The sequence below is a fragment of the Octopus bimaculoides genome, chromosome 14 (assembly GCF_001194135.2).
Source record: "Octopus bimaculoides isolate UCB-OBI-ISO-001 chromosome 14, ASM119413v2, whole genome shotgun sequence".
NCBI classification, from domain to species: Eukaryota; Metazoa; Mollusca; class Cephalopoda; order Octopoda; family Octopodidae; genus Octopus; species Octopus bimaculoides.
The window spans coordinates 17,428,314-17,440,793 of record NC_068994.1 but is presented as its reverse complement, the minus strand read 5'-3'; the positions used below and the strand labels follow the sequence as shown (position 1 = coordinate 17,440,793).

At 34.2% G+C, this 12,480-nt stretch overlaps 1 protein-coding gene across 3 annotated transcripts in view; it reads right to left on the bottom strand.

The window, feature by feature from the left end:
* LOC106883631 (exocyst complex component 6B) overlaps positions 1-12,480 on the bottom strand; it is a 130,029-nt gene that overhangs the window by 69,529 nt on the left and 48,020 nt on the right. For all 3 annotated transcript variants that reach the window (XM_052972708.1, XM_052972707.1, XM_052972710.1), the window contains exon 2: positions 1,848-2,013. In XM_052972708.1, the coding sequence (XP_052828668.1) occupies positions 1,848-2,013 (166 nt within the window). The remainder of the gene's footprint in view (positions 1-1,847; positions 2,014-12,480) is intronic.

The following is a 12,480-nucleotide window of genomic DNA, read 5'->3' as shown; positions in this document are numbered from 1 at the left end:
AGAGAGAGAGAGAGAAAGAGAGAGAGGGCTGTAGGTTGTTGCTTTTTTAATTTTATATATTCGTTTTTTTTTTTGTTTTTGTTTTTTGCAAGAACACTGGTATTTAGATGAGAAACACAGAGGAAATGTCAGAAATTAAGGCAACATGTCATTACTAGTCATTTACTTCCTTATTGCTCTTAATGAACAAAATAAATAAATAACTACAATATGGCCGCAACCAGTTGATCTTCTTTAAGTACAGCAACATTTGGACTAACACCAGAACTAATTAGTGAGGGAAATTTTGTGTTGGAAAGTATACAGTTCAGAGTTTTAATAGCAATTAACTGCTGGAATCACTAAATTTTGACAATGAAGCTACAAGCAATTTGGCCAACTCGTTTATTAGTAAATACTGCTATTTAACCAGGCTTAGTTAGATTTACCGCATAACTGGGTTAGGTTTACCATGTGACCAGGCTAAGTTTACTGCTTAACCATGCAAGGAATACAGTGTAACCAGATTAAGTTAATCACTCAACCAGTCTAAAAAAAACCGTGTAACTAACTTGGTTTATCCAGACTATCTTTTACCATTTATCTTTTACTTGTTTCAGTCATTAGACTGTAGCCATGCCGGGGCATCACCTTGGAGAATTTTTTAGTTGAATGAATCGACCCCAGGATTTAATTTTTAAGACTGGTACTTATTCTACTGGTCTCTTTTGCCAAACCGCTATGTTACGGGGATGTAAACATACCAATACTGGTTGTCAAACAGTGGTAGGGGAAAAACACGCATACATATATATATATACATATATATATATATATATATATATATATATATATATATATATATATATATATATACATATATACAACAGGCTTCTTTTAGTTTTCACCTATGAAATTTATTCACAAGGCTTTGGTCAGCCTGAGGCTATAATAGAAGACACTTGCCCAAGGTGCCACACAGTAGGACTGAACCTGGAACCATGCAGTTGAGAAGCAAGCTTCTTACCACACAGCCATGCCTGCATCTACTATGTTTACCATTTAAGCCAATTAAAATTGTTATTTAAACATTAACCCTTTAACTGTGAAATTAAACTTCACAGTTATTCCACTAATGATGTTAAATATCTACCAAAATATAGAATTGGTATTTTCTGCGAGTCATGTTGCTTCAATAGACTTAACATACCTCAACAAAAAATAATTTCAAACATGACATTCCTCAATAAAAGATAGTTTGGTATGTAAAACTGCCTTCTGCAGCAAAGGGTAAAGTAATTTTGAGTGGATATATCTGATTTCTGCAGTAAAAGGGTTAAACTTTACTATTTAATGGAAGAAATAATGATATTGGGTATATATACAGCATATATCAGATACTATAACAATGATAACTGAGCTCTTTTCCAAAACTATTAGGCTATCTGTCTTAGTCAGTTTAAGTGCAAATAATATTTACATGGGAGAGGTGGGGGGGGAACCCACTTTGTACAACAATTTGAGTGAATGTTTGAATTTGTAAAACCATACAACTGAAGCAATGTAAGGAGAAATGAATATAAAAAAGAAATGTCTGATATAAAGTTGAGTTCTATGTTTTCAGTTATATTATTAATCAGTTATGAGAGAGAGAGAGAGAGAGAGAGAGAGAGAGTGAAAGAGAGTGAAAGAGAGAGAGAGAGAGAGATCCAATGGAAGGATAGGAGAGATAGAGAGAGAGTAACAGACGATCCATGCTGCCTTTATCTGTAACAAACACTGCTGAATTATTATCTTGCAGTGTATAGAGACTGTTATCTTAAGCTAGGCAACACGATAAGTCTTCCTATGGAACATCTTTTTCTTACCTTGAGCTTTGCAGCATCATTGCTAACTTGTAATAGTTCCCGTACAGAATCAATGAAACCTTGGTAGTGGTGGTTACACATTCGTTCAATTTCTTTGTCATGATTCTTGATGCGACTGTCAAGTCTTTCCATAAACTTATCCAAATCATCGCCATCATACACAGCTCTGTAATGATTAAAAAAATAAATGTGTCAACATACAATTTTAATAATGATTTTATTTTAACAAGGTGTAATAAATTGCATCAAATTCAGTATATTACTGATACTTAATTTAAATTTACCAAGCCTAGAGGGATGTGGAGGTATGTGGCTTAGTGGTTAGGGTGTTAGATTCATGATTGTAAGATTCTGGTTTCAATTCCTGGACCAGGCAACACTTTGTGTTCTTGAGCAAAGCACTTCATTTCACATTGCTCCAGTCCACTCAGCTGGCAAAAATTAGTAATCTTGTGACAGACTGGCGTCCCATCTAGGTGGGGTATATATATGCCATGGAAACCAGGAAACTGGCCCTTATGAGTCAGTATGACTCAAGAAGGTAACTTTACCATTACCTATTTAGAGGGATGAAAACAGAGTCAGCCTTACTAAGTTATCTACAGTCAAAATGAATAACTCATTTGTCATACATATAAAGGTTGAAAGCTTTAACCCTTGTGTGACCATATGTTTAATGAATACTTATGTATTCCAATTAAACTTAGAAATGATATAAACACCAAGTTCTTACATAAAACTGATTAAAAACTTTAATACAAATTTTTTATAAACTGTAAAATGTTTTTTTTTCAATAGGTCTAGCAAGGTGGTGACAGAAAGTTTAAAGAATTTCCAAACATAGAAGTAGTTAAAATAAATAAATATAAATTGATGTTAAAGACAATGTCAAAAATAAATTCTTAAAATTGTCAAAAACGAATGAGTAAAAATATAAACAATAACTTGTTAGTCCTATACTGTTTCATCACCACTTAAAAAGCACGACATCAAAACAACAGTACAGTTTAAGCTTTAGCTATAAATCATGACCAATAGTTTTAACTTTTTAGTATTCATATACTCAATGAAATGTAACATTTATTCACAATGTTTTAAATTACTCGGTGCATTATCTTGTAGCTTCAAAATTTTGATGATGCGATTGTTTATTTTTAGAATGACATTGTAAGGTAGATGTGAAAGGTCACATCTGGCCAATTTGAATGTAAGACAGGTAGAATATTTGAGTCAGATATAGCCAGTTTAAATGCTAAAAAGGTTAAAGGTAACAGTAAGGGAAATATTTGTCTTAATCTTAATCAAAATAACATTATGAAAGATTAAATCTGGTTCTCTCCTCTCAAAAATAATAATTTTTTTTCTAATACAAGCACAAAACCTGAAATTTAGTGGGTAGCTTGTTAGTTAATACTATCAACCCAAGTGCTTGACTGGCACTAATTTTATCAACCCTGAAAAGATGAAAGGCAAAGTTGACCTTGATAGCATTTGAACTCAGAATGTAAAGCCAGAGTAAAAGCTGCTAAGCAGTTTGTCTGTTGCACTAACAATTCTGCCATCTCACTAACTTAATGACAACAACAACATTTGCCACAAGGGCAGCAATTTTGTGGGAAGGGATGAGTCAATTACATCAACCCCAGTACTTAACTGGTACTTAAATTTGTCAACCCTGAAAGGATGAAATACTAAGTCGACCTTGATGGAATTTGAATTAAGAACATAGCAACGGGCAAAATACTGCTAAGCATTTCGTCCAGCATGCTAATAATGATAATAATAATAATGGAATGAGCCAATCTAACATCAACATCAACTTTTGTAAGAGGTAAGCTCAAGACAGCTTCCATTAAATTAGATACCAACACTACAATCAAGGAGCTTGACCCACAAGAAAGCTATGAATACCTGGGGATAAACGAAGGAGATGGTATACAACATGATACTATGTAGGAAAAAATAAGAAAGGAGTATTACAGGAGAGTAAGTTGCATACTAAAAGCAACTCAACTCCAAAAATCTCATTGAAGCCATTATCACCCTGGCACTTCCAGTAGTCCAATACAGTTTTATTGGTTGTATATTGATGAATCCTTGTTGGTTGTGTGGTTAAGAAGCTTAATCCGCAGTCACCTGGTTTCAAATTTAGTTCTACTGAGTGGCATCTTAGGTAAGTGTCTTCTACTATACATCTGGGCAGACCAATGCCTTATGGGTGAATCTGGTAGATGGAAACAGTATGGAAGCCTGTCACATTATATATGTGTGTGTGTCTTTGTGCTTGCTCCCCATAGAAATTTTAGCTCCAAAATGTTGTTTTGATAAAGTTTTTACGTAGTTTAGAATTTCACTTTACAACTCATACTGAAGTAAAGTTATTAGTTACAAACAGTATAATTACTTTATGGATATGGCAGATGTATGTATGTCATGTGTATGTATGGGTTTTATATGAGAAATTGTTACAATTTAACAAACAAATTATGGACAACATTAAAAGTATGGTGACTGAAGTGTGTTAAGTATTTGAAACCCTTAACAGGCCATGAGATCAGACAGCAATAAAAGAATTGCTTGTTTTACATCTAGATGAAAATAGATCTGTATCACAGGAGTGGTGAGTAACCAGCTGACAGAAAAAAATAAAATAAAACTCCAGTTACAGTACATGAAAATGTTCGTGGTTTAGAGAACACATTTGTATGCAAAAAAAAAAGAGGTAAAAGAATATTTTTAAAAATTAAACAATTTCTACTAGATAACAGTTTAATATAGTTTAGGTATCAAAATCATTAAGAAAGGAAAGCTTGGGTTAGCTTCTAAGAGTGTATCACAATTATATCTTTTATTTAAATTTCACTTGTGGACAGCATACTAGTCACTATTCTAAGTTAAACAACAGTACATTTGTGTTTCTTTTTTCTGTGTGTCCGTGTGCGCACACGCAATTTTGAATGGTGTCTTTTAGATAAAAATAACATCAGAGAAATATGAATTTGAAACTTGTAGACATATTAATTCATATTGATTATAATTACCTACCTCCCTAATTTAATGTATATGTGTGACCTACAACACTATCTCCACTTCCAGTTTAATATACCACTACTTCCATTTCCAGCACCTATGCATACAGTTCTACCACCACTCCCATACATTTGCCACATCCCCATAGCTAGCGCTCCTGCTATTTTGATCTTGCTATCATCTCCTCTACTGAAACAATAGCTGTAGGTGATAGTTCAAGTTATAGTGATCTGGGTCTGATCCATGAAAATCTAAAGAAGATTATCTAATAGGCAGATAATTTTAAAATAATTTTGATGACAATAACTTTGATAAGATTATATATGATTATAATATTGCAGTTCATGCTGTAGTAGGTAATATAATACTTCTTCAAAATAATTAAGGGAGATTATACTTTGTGCATATCAAAACATTAGGAGAAATTCTGCATTAGAAATCTGCAAAATATAGTATCTATCGAACACATATTCTAGATCTCTGTCATAAAGACAATAACATATCCAGTAATGACTGCTAGGTATTTCGAAAAAGCTACTCAAATAATAATGACTGAACAAATCCAATTGCATTGTATTTGAAGTCAGAACAATCACTCTGAAGTAGTGCAGCTGCACTGTTACTGAAATTGCCTACATTCAAAATTAATGAAATACCTGTATCATATTGCAACAAATACTTGATGAAAAACAAAATTTTATCTAACATGCTATATTAATTTTGCTAGAAACAAACACCCAGTTAGCTACTCTTAGGAACTTGTGTGGTACAGGTCTGATCCCCCAAAATTGACTAGTGATATGCAGCAGACAATATAATGCTAGAAATGTGGTGTGTGTGTGTGTGTGTGTACATATGTACCTTAAGATGGTTAGCGTGTAAAGCTTCACATCTCAAGGGTTTGAGCTGATACATTTTAAGTAAAAAGTCCAAGGGGAAGACATGCATTTTCGCTTGTCCTGATCTAGAAAGAGGAAGATAGATTTTCTTGGGTTGCAATGTCTCTAGAAATCCCTTGAATATTATAAAGGATTAAATTTTTCAAGTAAATGAAGTAAAAAATAATTAAGATTTATCTAGTATATCCTACATACATTCACTATTTCTAACAAGTACATTAGCATCAGCAAATGCATATTCTAGTGAAATGTAGGCACCCATTTATAACATTTATAAAAACAAATAAGAGTATACAATAATGATAATGTGCGTGTGTGTGTGAGTGTGTGTGTATTGCTAAGGAGTGGTGGAATTGGTGTGTCAAACAAAAATATATTATAGTATTTATTTCCATCCAAGCCAGCTTTTGCCTTTCACCATATGAAGTGGTACTCCAGCATGGCAAATGTGCAATGGATGAAACTAGTAAAGGAATATGATAAAAATCAATGCAAAGTCAAGAATGCAAGTATATTATTTCACGGCAGATCAAAAAACAAAAAAAACAAAACATTCTCTCCACAACAGTTGTGAATGGACTGCTAAGTCAAATAAGATTACGCAAATGGATAGTTTCATTGCTGCCATCAGATTAATCTGTAACAGTACAATGTCTTGACAAGTATAAGTACATTACAATTTCACAATATTTGTAAAAAAAAGACAACCTAACACCTAAGATAGCTAAATGAATAGCAAAGTAATACTTAATTTTCTTCTCAATACACATGTCATGAAATAGATTTAGAAGCATCTGTGTTCTCATCTTTTCAAAGGCTGCACAGGTATTAGTTCACCTATATAAGACGCCAGCCTCTTTGTTTACAGTTTTAAAACTTTTGCAATTCTTCATTTCTTTCATCACGAAATTCGGATAAACATGCCTGAAGTTTAAACAAACCAGCTTTTCCTTTCTAGACAGAAGAGCTTCTTTCTATAATTCTTCCTTTTTAACCCTGACACTACTTTTATTAACAAATATTCTATTGTTTATTCAGTGGATTGATGTTTAAGTATTGTTGAAATAAATGAAATGAATTTTAAAGGAGAGGGAGGGGAAGAGAGAGTGAGATAGTTTAAATGTTCATAAAGTAAATCAGTAAATCATTGAAAATACTTGTATTTCCATATAGTGAAAATATAGTCTGAAGACTGGCCCTCGTGCTGGTGGCACGTAAAAGCACCCACTACACTCTCGGAGTGGTTAGCATTAGGAAGGGCATCCAGCTGTAGAAACTCTGCCAGATCATGTACATGTACACACACACACACGCAAATTTTGCTCAACTTCAAAAAATTTTGTGCTAATTTTCTAGCAATACTTCAGTTGGCACACTCACGTTTGCTCTATAGGCTTTGTTTACATTGAAAAACTATTTTAGAGCAGGTCTTAGATATTTCTATATAGAATTTACACATTTGCTTTAATGTCTCATGTAATTTTATATAATACATCTATCATCATACCGACATCATTGGATGATTGATTTTTCATATCTATATATGTTTATACAATCTGATTAGGTAGCATACATGGTCCTTATCACATAAAAGTTAAATGGACTCAAACAGATTTATGTCACATAGTCCATTTCTCAGATATACACAGAGGAAAAAAAAATTTTGGACTTTATTGAGTTTTCATCACACAACAAAATTAATTCAGATTAAAAACGAAATGTATGCATATTTTATAAAATATTGCACAATCATGGCCATGTGACTAAAAAGTTTACCACACAACCATATCATTTCAAATTCAATCCAACTGCACAGTACTATGGTAGAAGTGCATGTGTGTCTCTCTCCCCTCCCCCTCTCTCTCTGGTCAAATGTCAACTCAGACGAATATGACCATCAACTGACAAAGCAATGCCTGTGCGAAATTTTAGGTCCAACAAGGCTTGCACAACACCTCCTAGTCCTTCTCCACTCTATTGACGTGATCCAGAGACAACCCTAAGCAAGATATCTTAGTGTTAGCATGGGTTGCAGCTCAAAAGTGTGGGAGCATCATGATTCCATGATCTCAAGTGAAAGCAAGAGATACCCAAAAATGCCATTCCCTGCATATCCAGTTTTATATCAGAGTGACCTTCTCAAAGAGGCATGCTTTAACAAAAGTTGAGGAGTACCTCACTTCCAGTGGTTTTCCAACACGCTGGATACTCGCTTGGAATTTCTGAGTGCCTATCCATCCATCCATACATACATACATACATAAAGCTGAAGATCAATGAAAAAGAGAACACTTATGCTGAACTATAGAGAAATCTGCAGTTACCCTATCCAGATTACAAGTTCAGGTTTATACCTGTAATTATTGGGGCCCTTGGATATGTAATACACTGCCAAAATACCAATCTTAAGAAATTAGGCTTCTCAAAACCAGAAAAAAGAAAGCTAATTCGAAGACTACAGATCCAATCCATCACTGGAATTGTAAAAATCTGTAAAACTTTGCAGAAGTTTATCATTTAAATATATAGGAACATGTCTAGATATGCAACTATATGCATGAAAATACACACATATAGCAAAACATAAAAATCTGCATGCACGCACACGCACACACACACACACACACACACATAGTAAAGCCACATGGCTTAGTGACTAGTTTTAGTCATGATTGCATGATTGTGGTTTCAGTTCTCAGGCCAGGTAATGCATTGTGATCTTGACAAACTATTAGGTTGTCTCACATGAAATCTATTTTAAATGGGTTTCTTATGAGTCATCTATAAATGGATTTTTAATGTGTTTCTATGTATATGCTTTATTCTTAACTCTTTTTCTTTCTAGACAATGCTATTATTCAAAATTGCTACCTACAGCTCTCATGACAATGTTGACAACTGAACAATACTGAGTGATTTTCTTGTACGAATACAAGTTGGGTCACTCTGCCACCAAAGCTCTACGAAACATCAAACAGGTTTTTGGTGACAATCCTGTTGACATTAGAACTGTTCAGAGATGGTTCCAAAGGTTTCGTTCAGGACATGAAAGCCTTAAAAATGAACCAAGATGGAGACCAAAATTAGTTATGCGGCATGATGAATTGAATGCTTTGGTTAAACAAAATCCGAGAACAACGGTCCGACAAATCGGATCAGAGCTCCAGACATCTCCCACAACTGCTTCTTGACACTTGAAGGAAATTGGAAAAGTCAAAAAGATGGATAGGTTTGTTCCCCCATCAACTTAATGAGATTCAAAGAAACAGATGCTTTACAGCGTGTTCCATGTTGATTTCTTGGTTGGAAAGAGAACTATTTTTGTATTGACTGATTACATGTGATGAGAAATGGATACTTTATGATAACAGTAGGAGGACAGGACAGTGGTTAGATGCAGGAGGGTCACCAAAACACTACCCAAAACCACCATAACACACTAAAAAGTTGATGGTCACTGTATGGTGGTCAACAAAGGGGGTTATTCATTATTGATTGTTAAAACAAGGAAAAACTATAACAGCAACAGCCTATTGTCAGGAAATTGATTTTATGCATGAAAAATTAAAAGAAGCAAACCAGAATAGAGATGGCCCAATTTTGCTTCATGCTAATGCATGGCCTCACACTTCTCAAGCTATGGTCCACAAGTTGCAAACCCAGAATTATGAAATTTTGGCACATCCTCCTTATTCTCCTGATATCTCTCCTACTGATTGTCACATATTTAAATTCGTCGAGCTTGCTATACACAATAAAACATTCTTAAATAAAGAAGAGGTAATTGAAGCATTCAAACAGTTTATCAGTGTAAAAGATGACAAATTCTTTGAAGATGGAATATATGCCTAACAGGAACGTTGGATGAAGGTCATAAATGAACAAGGATCATATTTTGATTAAATAAATAAATATTCTAAAACTTAAAGACAATTTTAATGTTTCCTTTTTCAAATGCAACATTTCATATGAGACAACTTAATACTTCACTTCTCGTTGCTCTGCAATGACATTGACATCTGATGTGTGGTACACCAGGCATCTGTACAAGCAATGCTGATTAGATGGAAGGAGTGAGCTGATGTACAGCACAAACATTTTATCACTATAAACAAATCATTTGTGTAGATTGTTTTTAATAAGTAATAGCGGGACCCTTATTTATCATTTTTGACAAACTCTGAGAGACAGCTTGTGAAGTTTTTCAGCTTCAATAAAATAAAATAATATAGTATATATAAGATTGCTTATGCTAACAGAAGAAATAGGACTCAATACATAAAATAGAATGTTTATATTATTTTGCTATACCTGCTAATTTACATTAGTGACTGAAGGACTGAGATTTTGTGCAAATGCACTTATCAAACACTGATAACTACGAGAAATGAATTGCAAGATGAAACTCTTTACCCTTGAGTCTCTGATGTAGCTTCCAAGCTAGAATAAAATGTGTGGATGTGCTTGATGGACACTAGCTAAATATATTGTATAGTTCCAGTAACCAGTTACCCAACACACACACATATATATATATATCATACACAGAGACATTGTGATATTGTGATAGGATAAGTCTACACTAAAACATTAAAACATTTAACATAAAACAAATGCATCCATTCATCAGCAATAAAAATATATAAGTGAAATGGCAGACAGCTATTTAGGCAATGAAAGAGACTATAAAAGTATTCATTATAGACATCTAGAATAAGAAGAGTAAGAGACGGGTCACGCATGCGCATGTGTGTGTGTGTGTGTGTGTGTATGAAAGTAAAGAAAGAGATTGATTTGTACAGAGTAATTAAGATAATGAGAAATGCAGAGATTATCATAATGAAAACAGCAAAATCATAGTGTTCAGAAGAGATATTGGAATGTAAAGAGTTAGAAATTGGATAGTTCTATGTGAAAAGACATGAATATAGCATAACTAGGAATGGATTAACAAAATTATACTTTATTTTGGCTTCCTACTACTGATGATCCACAATATGGTGAAATCATGTGATACAGTAAGGCACCTGCAAATGCTGATGAAATTTAGTCAACTGATAGAATTTTAATGCTTTTTAGCATTTGTCATCTACATAAAATGATTTTTGGGGATGATCACTGCAGCATACGGTGTTATAAACAATGCATCCAAGTTAGGTTGGATGTGCTAATTGATATTTGTTACAAAAGCTACTTCTGTCAATAATAGCTAATTTATACACAGCCAGCCAGCTTCTTGTGACATCACTGGCTGTTTGGCCAGTGTTACTCTATATCAGTTCGACTGATTTTCAGTCTGGCATTCAATGTTTGGTTCTCTATGATACATTAGTGATGTCCATAGGTACTAACAAAATTCAGTCAACCAGTAGAATTTTGATGCTTTCTTAGCATTTGTCAGTGGTTGTGTGTTAAGAAGTTTTCTTCCCAACCACATGGTTCTTGGTTCAGTCTCACTGTTTGACACCTTGGGCAAGTGTCTTCTACTATAGCCTCAGGCCAACAAAAACCTGAGTGGAGTTGGTAGACAGACACTGAAAGAAGCCCATTGTGTGTGTGTGTGTACGCATGCGTGTGCGTTTGTGTCTGTCCTACCACTTGATGACCAGTGTTGGTGTGTTTACATCACTGTTAATTTAGTGCTTCAGTAAAAGACACCAATAGAGTAAGTACCAAGCTTAATGGGGTTGATTAGGTTGACTAAAATTCCTCAGGGTGGTACCCAAGAATGGCCACAGTCTAATGACTGAAAGAGATAAAAGATGTGTGTAATTCAAAATGTAGCCTGTCAAATCCTCTACTGGACCAAAGCAAGGCAGATCGACCAGTTATCTATTTCTAAACATAGGCAAGGTTAAGTAATGTTTTCTACCCAGTAACTCAACAGATTTGGAATTATAACTGTTTCACATCACACGCATTTACATCTACCTCAAAATGAGGTCATGATAAGTCACGGTAACCTAGACTCCACAAACAACACACAATCACTACACATATCAAAAATATATGTATATGTATATATATAATCCCTTGTATTACACCTACCCTAAGACGAGAAACAACTATAATCCTCTAAGTTGTACAAAATGCTAGACCTCATAATACCTGATGGTACGTAGGCATCTGTCTGTATGTATCTATACAGATACACACACACACATATATATAATATATAAGAATGTATATATATAAGAATATATATATACACACACACACACACATATATGCATGTATATATATACGCACATGAGTGGCTGTGTAGTAAGTAGCTTGATTACCAGCCACATGGCTCTGGGTTCAGTCCCACTGCGTGGTACCTTGGGCAAGTGTCTTCTAGAGTAGCCTCAAGCCGACCAAAGCCTTGTGAGTGGATTTGGTAGACGGAAACTAAAAGAAGCCCGTCGTATATACATATATGTGTGTGTGTGTGTCTGTCTGTCTCCCCACCATCGCTTGACAACCGATGTTGGTGTGTTTACGTCCCTGTAACTTAGTGGTTCGGCAAAAGTGTCTGATAGAATAAGTACTAGGCTTACAAAAGAATAAGTCCTGGGGTCGATTTGTTTGACTAAAAGGCAGTGCTCCAGTATGGCCACAGTCAAATGACTGAAACAAATAGAGGAATATATATACAAAATATATAAGAACATATGTATACATATACATATATATATATATATATATATATATATATATATATA